The sequence below is a fragment of the Typopeltis vanoorti genome, chromosome 4, assembly GCF_054136105.1.
Source record: "Typopeltis vanoorti isolate ZY-2024b chromosome 4, IOZ_Tvanoo_1.0, whole genome shotgun sequence".
NCBI classification, from domain to species: domain Eukaryota; kingdom Metazoa; phylum Arthropoda; class Arachnida; order Uropygi; family Thelyphonidae; genus Typopeltis; species Typopeltis vanoorti.
In genome coordinates this window covers 32147574-32174715 of record NC_143552.1, presented here as the reverse complement: position 1 = coordinate 32174715, position 27142 = coordinate 32147574, and the positions used below count along the sequence as shown (strand labels likewise).

General features: G+C 34.8%; 1 protein-coding gene across 3 annotated transcripts in view; it reads left to right on the top strand.

The window, feature by feature from the left end:
• The window catches only part of Sec15 (exocyst complex component Sec15), a 499079-nt gene that overhangs the window by 5649 nt on the left and 466288 nt on the right, over positions 1-27142 (top strand). The window contains exon 1 of one of the 3 annotated variants that reach the window (XM_090391740.1): positions 8504-8849. The exons of the other annotated variants lie outside the window; for them this stretch is intronic. Coding sequence (XP_090247866.1) covers positions 8725-8849 — 125 coding nt within the window. The 5' untranslated portion in view covers positions 8504-8724. Of the gene's footprint in view, positions 1-8503; positions 8850-27142 lie in introns of those variants that run through there. 3 annotated transcript variants of the gene reach the window in all.

Below are 27142 nucleotides of genomic sequence, written 5' to 3'. Positions count from 1 at the left end.
CATTTTGAGGGTTTCTCAAACATAAGTTTCATGTAGTTCTCTAATAGAGCTACTCCATTTTCTGTCTAGTAAGCTTTATATTAATGGTTATTAATTTAAATTTGAAAGAATAAATTTAACATATGTAGACATTATGAAAATCAGGATTGTCATTTTTAGATGCAACTTAAAAACAAACCGAAAAATAATATGAAATTGGAAAAGCAATATGTGAAAGTAAAAACCAGATATATAAGTAACGAAACATCAAAAGAAAGATACATAACCATTAAAGCATTACAAAAATAACAAGATAAGTGATAATCTTAGGATAGCTAGCTCTGTTTGGCTTCCGGTGGAGATCGAACTTCCCCCTCAGTCTCTAAAAGTTAGATAGGGCTAAAATGGTCTCTTCTACCCCCTCTAGGAAATTAATAGTAATTAAGTGATAATTAATTCAACTCATTTTCGTACAAAACAAATAACAGTTGTCCAAGCGCATAGCCTTGCTTACTTCTGGATGTTACTTCTCTATACATTACATTTTGACGCCATAACTCCGGATGTTAAAGGTCCTTCCGTTATCTCAATGGGCTTGGGGGAGTGAAGCTTCATGGTAGGATTGCAGATGTCCTTTCCACAAAGAGCTAGGACCATCACGCGCACATTCATGACCCTGGCGGGATTCGAATCCACAGCTTCTTCATTGGATAGTGGATACGCTGACCAATCGACCAACCAGACATGCTGTATCCGTCTAAACAACATATCTTCCCTTACTTTTACAAAGTTGTGCAACTGAATTCTACATGTTGTTCTGTCAAATGTTTCAAACATACTGGACCACCCCTTATGTTGTCTACATTCTTACCCACTCACTTATTCGTGTGTTCTTTCCTTGACCTACTTTTTCGATACCCTTACTACCATTCCTGAAATACTAAATGGTCTATAATTTGTTACCTCAAACTCAGAACTTCCTTTATGCAATGGAACAGTTTTTCCTCCTTTTAACTTTCATATTTTACCCGAGTTGAGATTTAAGCACTTACTCACTCAACGGCTATTCCTTTGCACAGACACATAATACGCGAGTTGATATCCATAACATATTTGCATTGAAATTCTGCGCATTATATATATAAGTAGTTTTTCATCGATGTGAGGTAATAACTGAATTGTTTTGTTTGCTTTTGTTACCTTTCTTCCATCAACACTCGTAAAAATTTTCCTTCCATAAACATTCCATAAAAAATAAATTATTTGGGATTTATTTTAGCCTGCTTTACCCACAGTTTTCATCTTTCCTCCTCTGCCTTATATACTGGGTATGAGCATGCCGATCTCGCCTGCCTTGTGTACCACCACAGCGTTTTTTTTATAGCCCTTTCTTCTAGATAGTGCTTATCCAATTTCAACCTGATTTGTTCTCTGCAGTATGTTGTTTCCAACTGTTCCATCAGATATTCTTTCACCATCTCTCATGTTGTCATCCTTCCACTGTGTGTGTGTGTGTGTGTATGTATGTGTATATATATATATACACACCATGTCACTGATTCACACTTTCTAAGACTGTTATAATCATCTGCCCTGTAGTTCTCCATATTTCCTTAATTGTTTACATGTTTGACCATTTCTCAAGTCAAGATACGCATGGACATTCTTCCCAATAGGTAGCAATGTAATTATCTCGGCTATGGACAGATATTATAATCATGTGACTACATTTGCTGACAAAACTTCGATGATTCTCTGTCATACTATTAGATGCAATTTTCTCTTAATATGTGAATGACAGCTCATTTCTTAATTTCATAAAGTTATATTGCAAAGGAATTACGCCCGTGACCTTGTGGAAATGGCACTAGCATCTATAGCGCCATAAGTTATCCGAAGAAAGACCGTTATAGATTGGATTATAGTTCCAGTCTGAGAAATTTTCTTACTAAGCCTTTCTTCGTCCAGTTCTTAAGTTAGTCTCTGGCATGGGCATGCGGGTTTTTCCTCCTTGAAACCCAACAAAATCGACCTAGAAATGACACTATTTCAGACATAACAGATGACTACCTCGTGGTCATTATCTGTAACAGTTGCAGACAAACAACAGGTGCCAGTTGTTTTGCCGTAATCCATTGCCTGGGTATCAAATAAAATCTCTAGTTTTGAACCAGCTATTCTGTAATTGGCTCAGAATGAAGGCTAGTTGGAGTAGAAATTTAAATATTTTCCGCGATTTTTCTGTAACAAATTCAATTATTTTCGAAGTATTGATGTTATTTAATACTTCTTGTTCCATATACGCTGCTCAAAACAATTACGTTTTGAGCAGTGTAAATTTTGGTTTTCTTGTAAATTATAAAGTTATAAAAATAATTTACGAATGTAACACATTTATTTTAAAATATTCTTAATAGACAACAGTGTAGAACACGCAAACTGCGTACAAAGTGATGTTAAGACTTGTCGAAACATGTCTTAGCCGTATTAGCATGGGGGGGGGAGGGTATAAAAGCGTGGCTTGTTGCGCTCACTTCCACAGTACATAATTATCACTTCAATTGTAAACTTGTGTCACCTACCACCCATTATTTTGTTAAAAATGGCACAGCATCATGATATCCCGGAATCCATGGCTTGGAAAGCCATTGTTCGATTAGAAGCTGGACAAACGCAGCAAGTTGTCACTCAAGTGTGTCGCGTATCTCAAAGCGTAATTTTGCGACTTTGGAATCACTTTCTGGAGATGGGAAATGTTCGAAATCGTCTTCATGTCATAGGTTTATATGAAGACCAATGGTTTGCATTCCACTTACTGCAAATCACAAAAGAACCTGAAGAATTTGGGCACAGGAACGCCGAAATTGGACAAATGACGATTGGGCTCGTGTACTTTTTAGTGACGAGTCCAGGTTCTGCAACCAGATAACCGATGTATCTTGATAGGGCGTGAAAGTGGAACAAGAAATAATCCACAGTTTTTGAAAGACCCCAACATCAAGGTAGGAGTTTGGAACCTATAGTTCGTTATTCTTGGCTGCAGTTGGCCAAGAATTCATTTCTAGGTATGATAATGCTAGTCCACATTGTGGAAATTTGTACAAGAGTGCTTTGAGGAAGAAGGTATTGAACGAATGGACTGGCCTGCATGTTCGCCAGATTGTAGTCCAATCGAACATGCCTGGGATGCTTTAGGTAGGCGCGTTTCTGCTCGACTGGTTCCACCACGATCGCCCCAAGAGCTCGCAATTGCTCTCACAGAAGAGTGGGGAAATATTATTATTCGTGACACCTCCAAGGAGTTCGAAGACTCATCGCGGGAGGACACCTGTTGTACAACTCTTCGTCTCCACCAATCAACAACATCAGTGCCATCTACTGCCCACCAACACAGCTAGTATTTTTTTCTCTGTAAATTGCGTGTGTTCTGAAGGGCCGATTTGTCTATATGCGGGAGAAAAAACCCTGCTACCTCTGTATGAGATCGGCTAACTCATCTTTGATTGAAAAGGTCCATATAAAGATTCCTCCCGTCATGACGAGAATCGAACTTGGGCCTTTTCCAATTGTAGAAGGGCGTAACGTGCCGTCGTTCTTCCAGTTGTGCTACAGAGACGCTTATATATCCTACAAGAATTGTTTGATCATCTTATCTGGTCCATGTAATCAAGATATACCGCTGTTAATGGAGACCATACGTCCTATTAATAATTAACAAAAGCGTTTTTGGCTATTCTTCTTGTTAAAATTATTTCACGCTAAAACGTATAATTTATAATAAAAATTTAAACAATTAGATAATTTAAACAATATCTCATCAATTTCACCCTATCCATAAGTAAGAAATATTTATTCATGTATAAAGTACCCAATAGTTATAATTATTTGCAGAAATTTATAATTCGACAGAAACTAAAATAAAATATCCCTAATTGTTTTGAGCAGTGTATAATAGTGCCATACTGTAACTTTTCTTCTGACATTATTTATTAGGTAGTGTTTTTTATTCTTTTGAAGATAGAAAAAAAAGTCTCTCTCCCAATGAATTGAAAATAGGAATAGTCAAAAAATGTTTTAAATAATTTATACATTTGGAAAATATGACGTTCAGGGCCCCATGTTGCCCTCAGGTCCTACACCGCTTGATCCGTCTCTGATCTTGACCGAACAAATATTTATAACAGAAACAGACCGGCTCTTTGCATTTTGAATGCACTCACATACTCCTTCTAGACATTCTTAACATCATAATTCGTGCATTTCAGTCACGGTTATTACAATAAATAACATACACAACGCTCCAGTTCTACGTACCTGCTTTATGATCATACAATAAAAAAATGTACTAACGCCTTATTATCGGCCTTCCAACACGAGAAACAAGCTTGCTTAAGTTCATCTAGGTTAGCAGAGATGTGAAATGCATGACTTAATCAAACTAATGTTTCTGCTAAGTTTGCACACATAACTACTGCATGTGTTCAGATGTCAGTTGTGTTTTAGTTAGTTTGAGAGGGAGTAGGCGGAAACTATATAATATTTAATATTATCGATAAGGAAGTAATTTTATAAATTTATGCTGCGCTGTTATTCGCCCGAGATGCATTTACTATAGTTATTACTGCTGTATATCATCAGCCACTCCAAAGTTTGACTGGATGAAAAACAAGTCGAACACTTACAGAAAATGGTTCCACTTATTTACAGATCATAGTTGTTTTGGATTCTCTTTGAATATATGATACAGCAAGTCACCACTGCTAGTAGCACTACTAGCAATGATGGAATCAGTGTGAAATTGGAAAATTTTTATTTTTTTTTCTTAAAATATTTTACTTGTTGTAATTTAAATTTTTATATATTTTATGCCTGAAATTATTATAAAGAAAAATTTATTGCAATGTTTTGAAATAAAAATATTACAACCCTCCGCGCAAAACCACCCGAAGGAAGAGCGTCACGAGTTCGATTCTACTCGCCGACTAGAGGAACTTTTTCTAAGCCTTTTTTCGATCGGTTCCCGAGTTAGTCGATCTCTCGCACGGGCGAGTGGGTTTTTCGTCCGTAAACTCAAGAAAATCGACCTTGGAATCCACAATATTTTCAGAAATTAAAAGTATTGTGTTATGGTTAGGTACTACGAGATGGTGACACTTGTTCGCCGTCTCTTCACTGCGTGCCACTTAATTACTGATAGCCTTGGACCAGCTATCTCTGATTAGCTACCAGCGGAGATTGAACTGCTCACTCATTCTTCAAAAGTTAGAACGGGCTAAAACAGCCTCGCCTTCTCTCTATACGGGAATAAAAGGCTTTAGCTAATTTTTTTTTAAATTTTTTGAATCGCACATTATATGTTTACTTTTTTTCCTTTTGTTATAGTGAAGCCCTTGTTCTCTTTGTAGCATATACATCTATAAACACTTTTTTTTGGTGCCTATAAATTTTACTGCCAGGAGCCCCACCCCAGCTGGATTAATCCGTTATAGGCCAAGATTCATAAAAACAGAACCACATACTGTTTTAATAAGAAATATAAAATAGTGAAATTTTTTCATAATTTTGAAAATAAGCATATTCAAGTGTATAGAATAAAACTATATAAAAATTCTCTAAATTAAGTGGATATTAATCTAATTTTAGTACTATATAAATAGGTTTATTCTGTACATTTGAATATACCTATTTTCAAAATTATTAAAAATGTTATTGTTAAAAAACTTTAGATTTTTTATTAAATCCTTTTTTCTTTAGCGATTTTTTTTCTTCAAAAAATCATCGTGGCAACTGTTGTGTTCATTTTCTTTTGTTACTTTATCACTGTTATTATTATGACACTTTCATGGAGACTTCGTATTAGGGCTGATCCTAGAACCCCAATATCTGTAGAAAATCAACTATACTCTATACTATTTTTTTTTTTTAATTGCTGTGTTCTGCAACTGATTGTTTTTTTGCTGTTTTGGAGTTACTCTTTCTTCGGTGCGAGACTGCCATATTACGCGGGGCTGACAATAGAAAAAAAAGTCATTTGATTTTTAAAAGTTCATTGCGTCCTTAATATAATTCGATCCCAAATCCTTACAAGCGAAGGCCGTCGTCGTTAACAAATGAGCTATAGGGAATCCTTAAAGGAAATATTCTATATTATGTGATATACTCAATATTTGAGAAATTTGTGTTTTTTGTTTGATGTTAATATGGTTTTGTCGAGGCGAGCGTCTCAGCAGTTCATATCCCAGAGTGGCAAGAATGATAACGTCTGTAGATAGCGAGCATCGGTAATTCAGCCGATGTCGATAAAGCCCATTGGTTAACAAGGCCTGAGTTCGAATTCCGTGTAGGATCTGAAGAGTTTCATGTGGTTTTTTAATTGAAGATAAGTTATTCGGCCTCCTAATGAGGTAAAAGTTTTTTCTCTGAAAGTTGAGTGTGTTTCATCTTGAAAAACAGAAACTTGGCTAGAACAATAGAACAAGCATCTGACAAATAAAATCAGATATACTTGCTGAATAGCCTTAATCACTCTCGCCGTAATTTCTAAACAGCAGAAATATATATAATAAAGTGGGTGACAAATGTAGTGATGGTGTTGAATTGTTTTGCAGTGTCATTGTAGTTGTGGGGTTTAGGCTGGCTGGTCTAGTATTGACACGCGATGAATCCTCGTGGTCCTGTAATATAATTACTCTGATCTGGTTATGGATATTTCCAACATGATAATCATCGATGTCACGAGGCTTAGGTCATTCACGAACATAGCTGTACATGCAGACATAACATAACTCTACTGTGTTGGACTTCTCAATAGATGGATCTCAACAAAAAAAAAAAAAACGCATTTCAGCCGAACAATGCTTTTTATAACATGCATAACCACTGTATCCAATCAAATATAAGTGTAGAATATAATAGTTTGTAGACCAGCCCTCCTTGCTTCGAGGTTATCACTTGGTACTTCCATAAACTGACAAGGCTCATGGAGGAGGCTGTTCCGCATTAAGCTATCAGTGAATCAAGCATTTAGACGGTAAATAATACCATTCTTAAGGCTCTAAACCATAACACTTGTATTATCATTATTATACGGGCACCTCCATGGAGTCCGAAAACTCATTGCAGGTGAGTCACTCTATCCATAAAATCTATCGCTCTCCTTGAATCCATTAAAAGAGCAGTCACAACCGACTCCGGTAACTCATTCACAATTCTACAAGCCAAAAATCAAGTCCTCACATCACTACTAACCACACTTTTATTTAACTTCCGGGGATAATCCCTTGTTCTGGTCTCTCTAGAAACGTGCTGAAACATTTTCCCCTGCATCTATCCTATAAAACCCTTTGAGCAACTGAAATGTTTCTATCATATACGCGCTTTTTCTCTTATCAATCAAATTCCGTAATCCACACGCCCTGAATCTATCCTCATAGGGAACGCTCCACAAGCCACTCACCATCGTTTTGATGTGAAGAGATTGCAGGATTAACTATTGATCTACCTAATTTCTCATCATCAGTAAACAATTGAATATTTCAAGTTATTCCCTATACCATTTATGTACAAATTAAACATCACAGGACTGAACCTCGTGACACACTACGAGTCAGCTATTTTATTAGAACGCCATCCGGATGCTTTTTGCGTGCTAATATCATGAATTTTGTACCCGGGAAAGAGGATTTTGTCACACTTTCGTTAAGTGCTACTGTAATCATCGAGTCTCCTTATGTAATTTTCTCCTTAACTTGTTTTATTGTTTTTTCTGTTGGCCTTTATTATTCCTTCGGACCACCTTTTTTTCCTTTTCCAGCTCTGCTAATTTCTTGCCGCTTTTGCAAAATTTCAATTTCGCGCATTGTGCTATGAAGGGTAACATTTAAGTGCGCTGTTTCTTTGTTAATGTCCATTTCGTTCTCCTGTATTTCCACGGCCACACGTTCGACGTTAATAACATCATTTTCCATCTTACCTTCAGTATTTGCTGCGTTCTCGTCACTAACAGACACTCAATTTTGAAACACTTAATACATACTCTCACTCTCTCCAGTTTCAATTTCCTTCCACATATTCTTTTATTTTCTCGACGAATTCACTTCACACACCCTGCTGAATAAAATCCCGCAAATTCAAATCGCCGAAGAATGTGGTCTTTGCCGCCTTTGTTCGTCCTATTGGTCCCATGACGACAATATCACATTGTCTCTAATAGTAATAAGCAGTTATGGGATATTTCTTTCTGTAGTTATAAAAATAAAAAAAAAAATCAGCTAACTTACAATTGTCTTTTCGGGGGGGGGGGGGCTAGATGGCTTAGTTGTGGATGCAAACGGCATTTCCTGAGTGCTACCCAGGCCCTTATTTATATATGTAGGAACTTGAATTTCATTAATCAATGACTTTTTTAAAATTTATTATTTTTTTTTAATTTTAATTTTAATTTTTTTATTATCTTGCTATTTTATGAATAGTTGTATGACTACTCCACATGGTGGCGTAGTCATCTGGTTTATTCAAAGATTTCTGCTACTTTCTCATTTAAAGAAGGGAAGCATTTAACGTTTATGATTAATTTGTTTTATTCAACAACTTTAAGCTTTTATTAATTTCCTTATTTATTTTTTAATTACCTTCTTTCGGTACTAAACTATAAACGGGATGAGTGTATTTGGTTGTTTCAGAAATGACAGAAATCTAGATAAATCAGGAAGTGACGTATTGTTATAATATTTTCCAAAGTCAAAAATGGAGGATGGTTCCGTACATACCGTTGACAGTTCAAATCAAAGGCAACATCACAATGCTGATCATGAACATTTATTATACGAATTGGAAACATCGGACACTAGTAGTGTGGGACTCGTTCTTAGGTAACTCCCAATTTCTGTGTTGAAGCAAAATTAGGCATTAACTCACCAGTCGACCATCTTCAGATGCCGGTTAAAGACAGTTGCTATTTCTTGATTAATTTTTGTCAGTGCAACTAATGTGTTTCTGAGGTTATGCTTAGTATGTACATCTTTCTTCGTATGGAGAGAATCCGAGGTCCCCCACATACTTATTTAATTTCATAAATCTGAAGTAGATTTTGTTTGTGTATTGTTTGTTTAGACTATGGTTATGTTACCGTTTGTGTGTTCCTCCGTTTACTAGTATTGGCCCTTATAGTATATGTTTATAAGCCCTGTTGTAATATTTGAAATAATTTTTAATTTATTTCAGTAGGACAGCTGTAACTCCAAGAAAATTCGATTTCTAGTGGTCTGAGTTTTCCAATTGATTAAAAAAAAAAATGATACTGTTCTCTCCCCTCCCCCCCCACGAAAAAAAATCTACAGTGACAAAACTCCTTAGAAAGCTGTTGTCACATTGTTTATATCACAAAATGAAAGTTGAGGGGATGTGGGAAATTTGACTTACAGTAAACAGTTCTTCAATTATGAAATTTTGTAGAAGTCTGTGTATATGCAGTTATCTCAAGAATTTGCACGAGTGCAAGTATTATTTGAGCTGTTCTAATAAGAAAAGGTGAAACAGGCAAGCATGCACACAAACACGATAGAAAATAAATAACAGTTTAGAATATTGGCTTTTAAGAAAAGTCATGATTAGTGAGAAGGATTGTCACTTCTCCTGAAATGAAACACTAGATTTTCTTTTTTATAACTGTTCCATCCACTGAAGTTTGGAAATCTGTAGCACATGAAGATAGGAATGGTAGCACAAGAGACCTTGGAGTGGTAGTGGACAAAGATCAGAGGTCACATTGTACAAGTTGTGAAGGCATCACAAATTATGGCAATGATGCAGATGACCTTCTCTTGTAGAAATAAAGAGGTTATGGTTCCATTGTATAAGGCCTTAATCAGGCCTCATATGGATTATTATGCACAGATTTTGTTTCCTGGTTTTCATGGTGATGAGGATATGTAGAATGGAAATGGTCCAGAGAAGATTGATTAAGGTTGTAACTGATTTTTGAGATGTGGGATATGAGAACAGATTGAGGGAATGCAGTTTGCAAAAGCCTTGTGAATATGAGGAAGAGAGGGGATATGATTGTGACATTTAAGTTGATAAAGGGTTGTTACCAGGTTAATATGGAAGAAATCTTTCATAGAATGGCAGAAGGGGTGTGGGGACAAGAAGGGGACATATCTGGAGTGTGTAAAGAGTAGGCTCTTTGCATGGATGAGATTTTTCATAAAGTAGAGGGAGACAAGGGTAGAAGAAGGAGTGGTCATCCCTGGAACTAAAATTGAATGAGTTTAAAGCATGGTTTAATGGGCTTTGTGTAACATTGTTTGCCTCCTGCAATGAGTATGTTGATTCCATGTAGGTCTGGGGTTAATAATAATAATCATAATAATACCGTGGATGAGTTGAGGTTTAGATAGTCTAGAAATTCAACAGTATACACCAAATATATAAGACAATAACCTGTAGAAGAACAGAAGTAACTAGTTTGTTCAGGACACAACTAATTTCATCTTAATTGCATAAGATTTCTTCTTTGGGTTTCTTCTTCTAAGAGAGGATGCATGACAACAGTAAATATGGAATTATGTACTATTCTGATTATTTTAATTATGTGTAAACATGTATGCTTGTGCAGTGTTGTCTTGTTGGCAAGATTTACATCCAAGTGTATAGGATGTAACAACATTTCAGATTTTCCTTTCCGTTTTGTCATAATACCATCATAAGATATCAGATTCCTTTCACAAAACCCGATGTCTCTGAGTCATCATGTTGATCAGATGTAAACATTACATTTGAAGATAGAGCTGTGTCTTCACTCCTCTGTTATTCCATATCTCTAACATTAATGTGTTGTTTGGTCATTTCTCACTTTGTCTGTTGTATGGTATCCTGCAGTAACACTAGTTACTGCAGGATACCATACAAGAGTTTACTAATGCTACTAACACTAGTAAACTCCAGTGACATTTCAGTGGGCTATATATAAGTTCAGTAGATTGATGTAGTGATTCTATCCCCATGAAAGGAGTAAACACTTCTGATTTTATATTCTCTAAGAGTTTTAGCTAGATTTATAGAAATAGGATTAATAGGATGGAAAGAGACTTTACATCTGTTGAAGTAGTTTTTTTTCCCTGAAAATCCTTTAACATATGGAATGCAAATTCTGATAATTTGAGGTGGATTAAGATGACGGCCATAATTATTGATTATTTTTCTACAATTTTTGTATTCTAACTATTAGAGATAAATGTAACTCTGATAATACAGTTCTTTGTTTAGAAGAGAATCTGTAGAATAATTTATGAGCTCTGTCTAATAGAGATTTAACTACACCATATTTCTGACAAGGGTGGTGATGTGAGTTAGAATTAATGTATTTACTAGTATGAGTTGGTTTTCTGTATATTGAAAACTGTAGATTACTATTTGGTTGAAGTATAATGAGAACATCCAGAAAAGAAGGACAAATGTTTATCTTCTACTTCCAGGATTAATTTGATTCTTGGGATTATAGAATTAATTTTTTCAAGAAATTCATGAAGATCAGACAAGAAGTTCCACACAGTAAAAACATCATCAATATATGGCTGTCATCTTAATGGTTTAGATGAAAAAGATATCCAGAATATATTGTTTGTTTTGACAGACTATCATTCTGCACAAATTCTTCTTGAAGAACATCAGTAATATGTTTCACTTAAAGAACCCAACAAATATAGTTTAGGAAACCATGTATTATATACAAAAAACACTCAAGATTCAGCAGAACAAAACCAAACTGTTATACAAGAGTTATTTTCTTCCAGGCCTTAAAAACAATTTACCTTAAACTTTTCAATTTTGGGCTGTTATACTAACTAATACTCGGCATTCATGTGTTCTGTAAATTGTAATTAATTATATTTTAAAATATTTTATTAACTAATTTATTTCATTGTAATTATTTTTGGATATCTATTAATGCAGACAGAGCAATTCTCTTGCAGCCAGTAATGCATATAATATCGCATGCTTTCAACTGAATCGATGTTTTCTTTTTTTGTGATTGTTTTCCTATAATCTTATTGAAAATGGCTATGAAGCATTTCTAAAAATTCCCGAAAAAGACATATTGCCACTTATGTTTAGATCAATTATACTTTGGTGTTGACAAGTTGGAGTATTTTCTTTCAAATTTCTTTTCTACTAATGAACTGTGTTTAAATATGTCGCTTTTATTGGTTTGTACCATGAAAATTTGTTTGGTAGAAAGAACACTTTTTTTTAGCTTCTTCACTGCAGCATTACGTTGTGCTTAAAATACGTTATGTGCTTCTTACAACAAATATGTGTGGTTCTCATAATGGTTATGTATAAACTTTTTATATACTGTGCAGTGATAGAGGTGCTAAGTTATAGGAATTACAACAAAAGTGTATTGTGTGTGTGTGTGTGTGTGTGTTAATGCAACTTTTTCAGTGCCCTAATGACTAAACATCCCTCCTTTTTTTTTTTCCAATTGAAATGTCTAGGGAAATATTTTAAGAGAAATCTGCAAATGGCATAAATATGATAGATACAAGAAATAATAAAAAAAAAAAAAAAAAAGGAACAATTAGAAATGAAGTATGTTGATATCAGTGCATGCACACTGAGAAAAAAAAAGTTATGATAAATAACTTATCTTTTAATGGATAGCATGGATTTGCTGAAGGGAGGTCATGTTTTAGTAATCTACTTACTCATTGATAGTCAGATTAGAACGGATGGGGTTGGATATTAGATTAGTGCACTGGATTGGAGACTGGCTATCTGATAGGTATCAGATAGCCAGTTGTGGCCTTACAAGAAAACTTGAATAGAGTGAGTGAATGGGCACAGGAATGGGGATAAAAGTTCACTGTTGCAAAATGTAAGGTTTTAAAATTTTGGAAAAAAAAATGGGATGTAGAATTTATGCTTGGTCGGGATATATTGTTGGAGATGGAGGAAATAAGAGATCTCAGGGTGATAGTGGATAAGGATCTGAAATTTAGGGGACACATTGCCAAAATTGCAAGGACAACACAAAGAATTCTGGGAATGATGTGGAAGACACTGACTTGTAAGGAGATTCTTGTTCCTTATATTCTATATAAGGCTCTGATTAGGCCACACATGGACTTCTGTGCACAGATTTGGCGACCTGGTTTTCAAAAGGACGAGGAGATGTTGGAAAGGGTACAAAGGCGACTAAGGTAGTTTCTGATCTTTGGAATGTCGAATATGAGGAAAGGTTGAGAAGATGTAATTTACAGAGTCTAGTGGATAGGAGGAAAAGGGATGAGAGGTTTTACAGAAAAACTGTGGGAGAACCAGATGTCATCTCTGGAAGCTGTATGAGGACGGTGTGAGCAGGGGAGTGAGAAGCAAATTTTTTTGCATGCAGAGTTGTGAATGATTGGAATGCCTTGCCTGAGAGAGTAGTGTCTGCAGAGAATTTGAATGTGTTTAAGGCAATGCATTACAAAAGGACCTCCTAGACGAGTCTTTAATTCCATGGGTCTTGGGATAATAATAATGATGATAATAAGGTTGATAGGTAGCTTTTTCTGGTAGACATATATGATAATGTCTAAGGATTGAAATTGATTTACAGGATTTTAGAAGTAGGATAGCAAAAAATACCAGAAACATGAGATGAAGTGGATTGATACAGTTAATAGTATCTTAGGATACCAAAATGTAAAATATGTCAGTATTAGAGACCTGACAAATGATAATTAATTTGAAAGAAAATTATGAATAGCTAGTAATAATGTGGTATACTGCATTACGACTACCCTCTCTTCCTGTTTACTTCTGAGGATATGTATCAGAAATTGATGTTGGTGATAATGGTTTTCAGAAGTGGTACTTCATTGATTGTGTTGTTATCGGTATTCACAATGAAAGCTTTTTGCATTGACTCTCAGTATACCTGGTGATATTTAATGTGAATATGCACATAGCGGTTATAAACAGTTTATGTATTTAGTACTGTGGATGAGCCAAGGATTACAATATGGTATATTTTGTAGCTAAAAAAAAAAAACAAAACTCCAGTAACCAGGATGGTGGGTTTACACCAATCATTGAAAATCATCTATCACCTGAAGCCTTTCATAAACATACATACTAGTGTAGGACTCAGACCTACAGTTCTATTGTTTGTTGATGGGTGAAATTGGTGTGAAGAATTTCTAAGAAAACTTCATCACGTGACGGTGGCAATTTAATTAACAATTTTTTCTCATAGTAGTTTTTGTTTTCTCTTTTTATTTACAGAAAGAGAAAAACCATATTATTCATGTTGGTACTCTTATTTCACTGTTAACTTTCAAAGGAATTTTATTGAGTACAGTCAAGTGCTAAGGATGTGAGGTATTATCCTTCTAATTCATGATACATGTCTAGGCATTGATTGTTATGTTTCACAAAGTCATCATTGCATGCGCTCATTGAAAACTTTGTAAGTGTTTAAGTACTGTTTCTGAAATTATGTACAGTCACTTTCAGTATATTATTGTTAGGTAGTACAACACCCCCACCACCACCATGGAGTCAACAGAGGCATCATCAGAGTCTCACTCAATGAGCAACAAATCTTGATGTAACTATGAGGGCTAGTTGCAAAAATAAATAAGGTGGGGTAATGTTGTAGATCTTATTACAGAGATTAGATGAACTTCATGTTTTGACCAAATAGCTGACATTGTCAGGAAAAGCACTAGAGAATATACAAAAAGATTTGGACATTTAACTGTTTTTAATTAAAGAAATTAATAACGGCTAATTGCACATGTCATTAAATACATTGTGTGGGCTGTGCATTGTTCTGTGTAAAGTCTGTAGATTGTTGTGGACATAACAGAGATCTTGTATGTTACACAAATTAATAAGGGATTTTTGTATAAGCACTGACTTCTATTTAAGGTGCTGTGTTTAGGGATCACTTCAGAACTTAAACATTCTAGCAAAAAAAGGTTGGCTTCTAATTATGGTATGGAAGCAGATGGCCATTCCATATTATGACGTTCTGAGAAGACATGCAGTGATACCAATTTTCTTTCCTTCCACATTGCCTATGTGTTCTTTTTTATAAATTTCAAAACTTCCTCCTGTATGACCAATGCCAAGCTTGCCACAAGAATGTGGAATGTCTATATCCCGAGGGTAATAAATGGAATATGGTCTTTAGATGCACATAGTTTTGTAAGATGCAGACTGGTTTAAAAGTAGTTCAGATGTTACCTGTTCTTAAAATATGTGCCATCTGTCTTGTTCCACCTGTGTAAGATAAAGAAATGGCACCCTTGTAATTAATTTCTTGGAGATGTGCCAGCTGATTTATCAGAGAAAAACATTTTGTTTAACTTTCTTATCTGTTTAGAAGAATGGTTGAACACAAGTATCTAAGTTCTCCTTTCTTTTCTTTTTTTTTTTATTTCATCATTCCTTAAAGCCTGGTTTTAAGGTTGTGTTTTAAGAACAGGTAACATCTGAACTAACTTTTGTTGAGGATAATGATATGAGCTGGCATATAGATATCACCTTGTGTAAGTTGGTTTTCTGTAAACATATAATTCTATAATAAATTTAGTTTAATCCTTTATCCAAGTGTGAGCAAACCAAGTTTGAGCCTGAAAGTATCTTCAGGACTGGGGTCAGGTAGTACAACACTAGGCAACTCGTAGCAAAGGTGGACCAAGCTAACACCACTCCTATCTCAATATCTCCCATAATGCAAAACACATCTCCTTGTGGATATGTATAATGTTATGCATTAAGGGAAAGGCCACTACCCAGACTAGTTTCAACCTTTATTGAGGTCTCTTCAGTGGGAGCCAGGTCCCCCCACTTGCTACGAGTTTCCCGGTGTTGTACTACCTGACCCCAGTCCTGAAGATACTTTCAGGTGCAAACTTGGTTTGCTCACACTTGGATAAAGGATTAAACTAAATTTATTATAGTCTAACCAAGTGAAAAATAAACTTTCAACATCTTTCTCTAAATCCAGAGTAATTTAATAAAAAGGTGGCACACCTTTTGGCAACTCCTATAGGTAAAGATGACCTCGCTATTGCTTCTGCTTATCTCGACATCTGGGCCTGGCTTCCACTGAAGAGACCTCAATAATGGTCGAAACTAGTCTGGGTAGTGGCGCTTCCCTTAATGCATAACATTATACATATCCACATGGAGATGTTTTGCATTATGGGAGATACTGAGATAGGAGCGATGTTAGCTTGGTCCACCTTTGCTACGAGTTGCCCGGTGTTGTACTACCTGACCCCAGTCCTGAAGATACTTTCAGGTGCAAACTTGGTTTGTTAACACTTGGATAAAGGATTAAACTAAATTTATTATAGTCTAACCAAGTGAAAAATAAACTTTAAACATATAATTCTATGCCTTCGCCATTTATTTTTTTATAATGAAGATGTCCAAAAATGATAATTTATCATTCTTAATCTCCAGTATCAGTTAATGTAGGGAGTGTTGATTATTCAGGAAGCATATAGTCTTCTAGGTCATTAAATGTGTTTCCATACAAAAACCTTATCTATGTATTGCCACCAAACATGGTTTTTAGAGTCGTTAGTGCCAAGAATTCATTCTCAAATTTCTCCTTAAATAAATGAGCAATGGAGGCTAACCCAATATAAAATCACATTTTTTCAGGTAAAGATTTCTTTTCCATGTAAAGATGGAAGATTGCAGGCAATATTTAACTGTATCTGTAACATAATAGGGAGAATATCAGGCCATTGTGCCCTTCATGGAAAATACCTGAATTTGATTCTCTTTGTGATGAGAGGAATCTTTAAATGGGCTTTTTTTTCAACTTAAGGTGAGTTAATTGATCTCATATGGAAGTAGCAGGGTATTTTCTCTTGGAAACTTAGGTTTTTCATCTTGCATGCATTAAAAATATTAAATAAAGGAGATGCTGGGGTGTATATGATGGGAGGAGAGTGCCCTCCCATGGAATCCTTGAAGGTATCAGAGGTATCACATAATAATAATGTTGGAAGAGATGTGATAATCAGTGGAAAGAAGTATGAAAATATCAATTGATTCTTCAACTGAAAAATTAGTGAATAATGATATAGCATCCACAAAGCTGATACTTTTCTCCATCCAATAGTGGATGACATAAAAGCTTTCTCACCCATAATGCTTTTTAAGTCTTTATTCACAATCTTTAAGACACGCACATCAGGCTCTCAAATTTTTTGAAATTAGACCATTTTCTAGACAGGATGTGGATATCCAAGTTGTTCCTACAGATATTTTAGCCAGTCCGGAGGAAGTTGTGTAATTAAGACACAAGAAGGGAAATGCAAAGCCTTGGTCAATATGTGAGATGATATAATAGAGACATTAAATTTTGTAGGGTTATTAGCAAGAGTGTCAACCCCCCCCCCCCCAAAAAAAAAGGAGTCAGAAGAATGGATTGCACATGAATACTTAACTTTAAATCAGTTTTAGGAGGTGTATAATAATTGGTATTGATCAGTTGGCACGTGTGACTGAGATCATATTGTACTACATTTGTGATTTAAGCAGTGCAGTATGCAAGGTGAAATGAGTGTGTGGGGCAATTTTTCTTCTTATAGTAAGCCTCTTGGCTCATTAGAGGTACCTCTGCAACAATAATATTAATGCTTAATTGATAAAACTGTAGTCATATACATCATTAATCTGCTTCCAGAAATTCTCTTTCTTAAGTTTCTTGCATCATATTTTTTTAATGGATTCTATACATGAGAATTTTTCCAACCTATAGCAATCTAGGATGGATAGAAAGAAGCTTGTTAGCAGTGCATTTGAACACTGTGGAGTGTATGTTTTAGGACATACACCAGAGGGCAGTCTGTTCAAGAAAACAGCAATAGAAGAAATGAATGAAGGGTAAGAAAATTTTGTTCTGTGAGTTTGGAGTTGAATTGTGAAGGAATGCTGAATAAATTTAATATATATATTTTAACACATTTAAGAACACTAGGAAAATTATGGATGCGAGTTCTGATGAATAACAAGGAATATATTTCCACAAAATGCAAGCAGAATTAACTGTGTTTCTCTGAAAAAAGAATGGGATCAGCTGGTGAAAAATGGGCTATTAATTAATATAACTGCTCTTGCTTCTGTATAGAGTCCCATATTTTTATGGGTTCTTAGAATGCCATTCCCAAATGTGAAAATAGTAATCAGTTATTGATTTGTAGAGTTTAATAACCTGTCAGAGATAGACTTGAGCAAAAGATGAAACTGAACTGCTGGATGCTGAGGAGGCCATATTTGTAATATATTTGGCAGGAGAAATTGGAGGTTATATTAATCTTAAGGAGGGAAATATAGAAATTTTAGTGTTGTCAAAACTACAATTGGAAGAAAATGTAAAATGGAAATTAATGAGATGACCAAACATCCCTTTGAAGAATCGTCTGGAGGTTAGAATTTAGAATTGTTGAAGTTGATAGTCTGGACATTTGTAAAATGAAAATGGGTGCATTCTACTTTCACTAGAAAAACTTTGGGATTTGCAGACAACTTGAGAACATTGCTGATATAGAAGGAAGAGAATAGATGAGAGAACTTAACTTTTGTGGAACTTAACAACATTAGTTGCAAAGTTTCAGGATAAAATCCATCTGACATCACAATTAATGAGCATCTAGAAGGAAAGCTGGTAAGTTGCAAAAGTGAAAAGACAGATGGTATGATGAAAGCTTACTTAATAGGTCTTGGTGAGATTTCAAATAAAAAAAAAAAAAAAAAAATTCAAATTTGAGCAGTGTAATAGTATTTACTTAAATCATTGAAATGAAAAAAAAAAAAAAAAAAACCTGCATTTTCTTAAAGCAGACAAACTTTGCCAGAAGTTTTGAATTTAAGACAGGTATAATTTTATTTTAAAATGCCACAAATTTGGTGGGGGGGGGGGGTATTCTTTGTTGGACTTGGACTACTTGGAGGTGTCACATAATTGTTTGGAGGGGGGGGGTATATTTTTTGAGGTACTTTCTCTTCATCATAGAAAAAAGAATATTGTAGAAAATTTGATGGTCAAGGAATTTAATTTTTTTTGTTTTTTAAAGGAATTCTCTCCTCCCCTTGAAATTGTAATACTTTTTTATATCGATATTTGAGTCTAGGAGCAGTAATTTGTATTCATAATTGTGCATTGCTTTTCCCCTTCATCCTCAGTGTGGTTTCAGTTTAACTTTGTCATTGGATCTACAGTTAATTCATATCAGGTTTCATTTGGTGACTTGTACTGGTGTTCTTACTGGTGTTATTCTCTAAACAAGTTACAGTGAGCTTGCACTCATTTAGATTTGTCTTTTAAGATGTAAGTTTTTGAATGTTTTTATGAGGTTTATTCTGCACCAAGCATCAGTTTTATAAAATATATAATTCATGTGTGTTATGGCATGGATGCTCTGTGTTTGACTATCCCTGATGTTCATCCATTGAATGCTCTTTGCCAGGAAGTAGGGTATGGCTAAAGAGATTATTTAATTAGTTATAATTATTAATTTAATTTTAATGAATTTTAAATATTTTCTTTGAATCCTTTTGGAACATGAAAAACCAAAGTTTCTGAAAAAAAAAAAGGGGGTAAATGTATTTTAAGTAATGTTTCATTTCATCTGTTAATTGTATAATAAGCAATTCTGTATTACAATAAAATATATATATATTATTGTAATACAGAAATGTATATTAATATGTATATCTTTATATACATACAAAAGGTATATTTATTCTACAATTAACGGATGAACATTACTTAAAATACATAAATACACACAACCACACAGCTTTCTTAAAGCGGAGTCTAGTTTCCTTTGGGAAGGGAATATATGTATTGAAACCTGTTTAATAAAACAAACAAAAAAAAATACCAGTATACTGTCAGCTTGTAGGGGATTATCTTCTTTTTAATACCCTAAGAGAAAAAGAACAAATATTACAATTTTAATGTAATTTTTGTTGTAGGTGTTATCAGAACTTTCTTACCCCCCCCCCCCCCCCCATCACTCATATTTTTTGCAGAGAGGTTATATATATACTTCTTGAGGGGATGAAAGAGAACCCATATCTCCAGTAATAACTTTTATCAGATTTCAGCATTCCTTAATGCATAAACAGTTTTTGAAACTGCTCTGCTATAAAGATGGTCTATAGTGTTTCCAGAACATTTTTTCTCGAGCCATTTGTTTTATATCACAAGTGAGAAGCAATATATCCAGCATCAACATAAGTTTTTTTTTTTTTTTTTTAAATACAATTTTAAAAATAGCCTTTTTCTTTTTAATTTGGTCTATATGTACAGACTTCTTCTTCTCCAAAGCTAATTAAATTGTTCATATCCAAAGTAGTTGACATCATTAATTGATTACCTGTTATATTCCAGTAGTGATTTGGACATTAGTTTGAAGAGTGAGGATGAGTTTTGTACTGTAGAGTATACAATCTGTATAAGTGTTATGGAATGGCTGCTGTAAAATTATATCTGAAGTATGTTCATTGAATGCTGAGCAAGGGATTAATCTATTTTAATTATTAATTTAAGACAGTTCACTTTTATGAAATTGTAAAATTATTTCTTTGAACTAATTTTAAATTTGAATTTTTGAATTTTTTGAAAAACTAATTTGAATTAATTTTTAGTGATAAATAGTCAAAAAGAGCAGCATGATTGTCATAGTTAGAAGAGCAGTAAAGGCAACAAATGAAAGCTATAAAGCAAGGTAACGAAATCTTGGGCCAAAGCAGATCGAAAAGTGAAGATTCTATGTTGGATACCCTCTGGCAAGAGATATCAGATTTTACAAAAGCAGTGTCTCCCCTTTTTGCAGAATGCATGATGTAAGATGTGTGGACATTTGAAGCAGGCTGTGGTCATGAAGGATGCTATAGTCAGACTACAGAAGGGAGAGCTTTCATTGGAAGACCGCCAAGAAAAGTCAGTTCATGTTTGAAGGGAAGAAAGAAATAAGGCGCTGAACAAATTGGGCAACAACATGCGAAATTGCGTGCTTTATAGGTAAAATTTTCCAACTGTTATACAAGCAAAATAGTTACCACTTTAATAACTACAATGATCATAAAAGAGAAGTTAATTTTCCTACATGTAATAATAAACAACTCATCCCACAATACGGATTGATTACCCTATTATCGGAATGGATTCTCCTTCTGTTGACATGCTCAGAAGTGTTGAAGGGTCTTGTATCTGTGGGCGTACTATAGTTCTGTTAGGAAAAGGAGATCAATAGTGATTCTATATTTGTTTCGCCCATCAGTTGAATGCAAGAAATGAACATAAACTGGGTTGTATATTGGCCAAAGAATTTTTAATAATAAAATAAAGTAAAAACATTGACAGGTTTCGCTAACTTGGCTGTTTGGCTTCATAAGGGCGTATAAAAGTGATACAAAACAACTTGCAGTTTATGAAGGAATAAACCAAATACAAATGTATTTTTTTACAAATTCAGAAGAACGCATCCATCAAATGCATGGAACATGTATGATATCAACTATTGTTATGCAAGTACGTTCTGTAATTAGCAGTGAAATTAAACTCTGGCATACTTAGTAATCTTGGGCAATCAAACCTATAAAGACTATTTATAGGTTTGAAATTTGTAGTCACTTTAAAAAGTGACTATAATGCCACTTTTTAAGATCTCTGAAAGATAGTAATGCTTTCTTCAAATACGGCAGTGTCTATAACATCCCCCGTTCATGTGGTTTAAACTACATTGGTCAGACTTCAAGAAGTTTGGGAAATAAGAAAAAGAGAACAAGTTGGAGATGTAAACAACAGGGAAGACAGCTCTGTGTTAGCCCTTCATTTCACAAGTATGAACCATACCATCGAATGGGACAAAAGTTCTATGCCCTATCTGAAGGAGGACTTCCGCTCCCAAAACATCAAAAAAGCTATAGTAGTCATTCGTTCTAAACACAGCCTCAACAGAAATCAAGGATTAATTCTAGCTGATATTTGGAAGACCTTCATAACATCACTAAGTATGTTAGTTTAATTTTGCTGTTAATTACAGAACGTATTTGCGTGACAATAGTTGATATCATACACGCTCCACGTGTTTGATGTACGCGTTCTTCTTAATTTATAAAAAAATACTTGTTTTGTATCTCATTTATACACCTTGAGAAAGCCAAACAGTCAAGTTGAAAAAAATTTGCCGGTGTTTTTCCTTAATTTTATTATTAAAAATTCTTCGGCCAATTTACAACCCAGTTTATGTTCATTTCTTGCATGAAAAGGAGATCAAGTTTTAGTGTTTATAAGTGGTGTATATCACTGATGTTTGTATTCGTGCCTTGAATGTTAGTGAAATTAATCTGTCTTTTTTATTGGAAGAAATTTTAGTGTCATTTTGGAGTGATTTTGACATATTTTTATTTTATTTTTTCATATTTAAAAAAAAAATTTTATGGGAAATTATTTTATATTGGAATGCTAGTATTTGTGTGATATTATCTTTCATGTTAGAGTTGTTGATTCAGGAAACATAAATATCAGGTATATGAAGCTTGGGTAAGGGACTTGTGTATGTACACAAACTTATATACACAAGGTACCAACTCCAATTCAAGTTGGCTTCAGACAGTGCCCCCTATGACTAACTCAGTGTTCCTCTCAGCACTACTTGACAGAGTAATTGACAGCAGGATTATTCGCCAGCTGATTGGGAAGCTTTCAACAGATGCATTACCATTGGGTTTTGTCCCTTGCATTGTTTAGCTCCCAGCCTGTGGAAAGCTGTTTACTGCTGCTGGTTAAATAATAATAATGCATCAAGCATGCCTAGTAAGGTCATCACCATCACTGCAGGTGATTATTTATAATAATTTATAATAAATTATTTATGAATAATTATAAATAATTATAATTATTTATAATTAGTCTTAGTCAATTAAGCATTTTGGTATGCATATCACGAACCATCGTCTGTGTAGTATATAACAGTGGAAAATTCAAAAGTCAAACAGCGGTTGAAGGTACATGGAGAATGGAATATCTTTCTTTGTATGCAATCACAAGACAGCCAGATGAAGTACTTGTATACATAACTGTTAGGATCAAATGAAGTGCATGTGAGCGAGAATAAATGTTCAAAAAAAAAAAAAAAACTAATTATATAATAAGAGGTGTAGTTCTTGTTTGATTTTTGAATTTTCCATTGCAATATACTACGTTGTAGATTGTTCATGATGTGTGTACTGAAATCTGAAATATCTGTACTGTAATTAGTCTTACGTTAGTTAAATAGCTGGCCAGCCTGGCTGGTCGAGTGGTTAGTGTCTGCTCTCCAGTCAAGAGGCTGCGGGTTCAAATCCTGCCATTGTCATGGACGTTTGTGATTGTCTGTGGAAATACTAGTGGTGGCAGTCGGCGGTAGATGGCATTTGGTGTAGTTGCAGTCAATTGGTGGATTGTGAGTGGTGGAAGCAGAGTTGTAGAGTAGATGCCCTCCCTTGATGAGTCTTTGGACTCCCTGGAGGTGACAAATAATAATAATAATAAATGTTTAACAGTGAGTAATGTGTAACCATTTCAATTGTGTGCTGAATTTATTGTCATCATCCTTCTAAGATCCCCCCCATGGAGTCAAAGACTCATCTAGGAAGTCCCTTTGCCATACACACAGCTCATCATACCTTACCTTAAACACATTGAAATTCTCTGCAGACACCACACTCTCAGTCAAGGCATTCCAATCATTCACAACCTCCCATGCAAAAAACCTGCTCACACCTTTATACAGCTTTGAAATATGACCTTGTTCTCTCCTGATCTCTCACCATTTTATGAAAAACTTCACCATTGATCTTTTAACAACCCTTTACTAACTTGTACATCTATCATATCATTCCTCTTCTTCCTATCCACTAGACTGTTTAAATTGCATTTTCTCAATCTTTCTTTATATTCAAAATCTTAGAGAGCAGAAACTATCTTAGTCAATTGCCTCTGGACCCTTTCCAATATACATTCATGGTTTTGAAAATCAGGTGACCAAATCTGTGCACAATAGTCTATATGTAGCCTAATCAAGGCCATATGCAATGGAACAAGAATCTCCTTACTTTTACAAGTCGCTATTCTCTGCACATTCCTAGAATTCTTTGTTTCCCAAATTTTAAACTGACATCCCCACTCCTGGGCCCATTCTCTCATTTTATACAAGTCTTCTTGTAAGGTCAGAACATCTGCTCTACTCCTCATAGTTAGTCCCAACTATGCATCATCTGCAAACAACTGATTATCCTTATCAAAATCTTCCCCAATAACATACAGGTTAAACAGCAATGACCCTAAAACGCACCCTTGAGGCATACCACTAGTGACTCTCCTCTTCCAGGATATGCATATCATATCCTTGCTGATACTTATCAGATAGTCAGTCTCTGATCCAATGCACTAGTGTAATATCCAACCAAATCTGCTCTAGTTTGACTATCAACTTATATGGCAATTTATCAAAATGCCCTTGCAAAATCTAAATATACTGCTGTGTATTATCCGTCTCCTTTGTCCAATGAAGCCGTCACCCTATTGTAATAAGTAAGTAGATTACTGAAACATGACCTCCCTTTAGCAAAAGGGGATCATGTTTTGCCATCTATCAAAGATGATACCACTGTTGCCAACTCAGGTCTAAGATCTTGGTTCTCACCACCTCTCCAACACTTTAACTACAATAACTGACATATAGATAGGCCTATAATTTGATGCTTGAGTTCTGTCACCTCCCTTATGAAGTGGCATAATCTTGCCTTCCTTCCACTCCATTGGAACTTGACCCAATGCAAGATTCATATTACAGAAATGTCAAACTGGCATATGTGCCAAATATGGCACATTCCTTCAAAATACGTGTTGATGTATTATCAAGTCCCACCGCCTTATTAACATCAAGTTTGCTCAATTCCCTATATACCTCTTGCTCACTTAGTCTCTCTCCACATTATCTACTGCTCTCAAACTCTCCATGAAGTCGCATGCACAAGAATGAAAGACCTTTATGAATTGCTCATTAAATATGTCAATTATATCCTCTTCAGCAGTTGTTGTTATACCATTTGCCCCAATTAGTAACATCTTTCCATAATCGCTCTCTTTTTTTTTTTTTTGCTAGCTACATATCTCAAGAACTCTCTAGGATTTCCCCCCCCTCCCCCTTTGGTTTCATTCGCTAACTGCTGCTCATGGCACGGCAATGACTTTTTTCCAGCACACAACCCAGGCTCACCTTAAAAAAAAATTAAATAAATACATATCCAACATCTTCACTGAGTTGTATATTTTAACTTAATAGAATACAATTTTATTAAGTAGAGCGATACCAAATAAAAATGCAATAAAGAAACAAACATCGTATTTCCAAGCAATCTATCTCCACGATATACTGACAGACAAGTTTTGTTCCTTCAGTTGTTGCATCATTCACCAGACTTGGCCTGACTCCTTTAAAATCATTTTATACATTTTTTCATGTTTTGTAAAGTGTTTATCGATTTTCTAAAGTGTGTGTATATGGATTTAAATTTAATTAAATCGGAAATCATTAAAATATGGATTGGGAGTATTTGTCAATTAATGTTTAATTTATTAGATATATAATTACTCTTAGACACTTACAATATTCTTTGATTTTGTGTTGAATTTTTTTCTTGACTTATAAGTATATTAGACTTTTTTTAATGTTCGTCAAGTAGCTTTATTTTATTATCCTACACGTTTCGCCAATTTTTTTCTATCGGCATCTTCAGGGAATACAAACTAGTAAGCTAAGGTAAGTCTAGTAGACTAGGTATTTAGGATTTAGTATTGAACGAGGCAATGCGCGTGTCTCGGGAACGTGATATATTTGTTATGGATCTGATTAAAGCTTTCCAAATTTCTTGTAAGGTTAGACCTTGATTCTTGTTTAGGTTTTCAGTTTTACGGGCGACTGTAGCTGCTTCCTTGAAGGTTCTTGAATGGTAGTTATCTTCTATACCCATTCAATGTGATGGTTAGTAGAGGCAAAGTGGCAAGAAAGGCCTGAAATGTCTTGTCTGTTGTTTCTGACATATCCTATGTGTTCTTTCTTTTTCGTTTCAAAGCTTCTAGAGGTCTGACCTACATAACTAATACCACATGAGCAAGGTATATTATATACTCCAGAGTACTTGTAGAATGGATGAGGATCTTTTGGTAATCTTCAAAATTTCTGAATAGTGTTGATTGGCTTGAATGCTACTCTGATATTATGTGGTTTTAGAAGGTTAGCTAATTTTTTGGAAATGCTGCTGACAAATGGAATGGTAATAGTACTGATGTATTGGACGTCATCACGTTGTCTATGTGATATATCAGTCAAGAGAATCTTGTTGTAGAGTCTTTTTGGATAACCATTTAAAGATAGTTCTCTGGCTATTGTAGTTAATTCCATTTGTAGGTCATTCTTATCTGTTGTGTACTGTATAGCTCTTTTTTTTGAGCATATGGATAATGCTAAGTTTCTGAGCTATATGATGCGATGAGTTGAAATGGAGGTAACGTCCAGTATTTGTAGGTTTTCTATAAACCGATAGGTTGATACTATTATTGGTTTGTTTCTTTATTAGGATGTCAAGGAATGGCAGTTTTCCATCCTTTTCAATTTCTAATGTGAATTTGATGGTATGGTGGAAACTATTGATTTGGTTAAGGTAATCCATTAGTTCTTCTTTCGTATGATCCCAAATTAGAAAGATATCATCCACATATCTACCAAATTTTCGGTTTTGGAATGATCTGGGATAAGATTTTTTCTTCTAGATCCTCCATGAATAAGTCAGCACAAGGAGGGGAGAGGGGGGGGCTACCCATGGCTAATCCGGTGAATTGTTTGTAGACAGTTTTTTGCCAAATAAAATAGTTAGAAGTTAAACAGTGATTGAACAAAGTAGTGATGTTTCTTGGGAACAAATTGTCTAAGATGTTGATGACTTTGACCACTGGAATGTTTGTAAACAGAGATGTAATGTCTAGGCTTGCTAGTATATCCTCTTCATTGATAGGGATGTTTTTTATTTTATCTATAAAATGTTGAGTTTTTAATATAAGTATCCGAGACGTGAATGTGTTGTTGTAAAATCT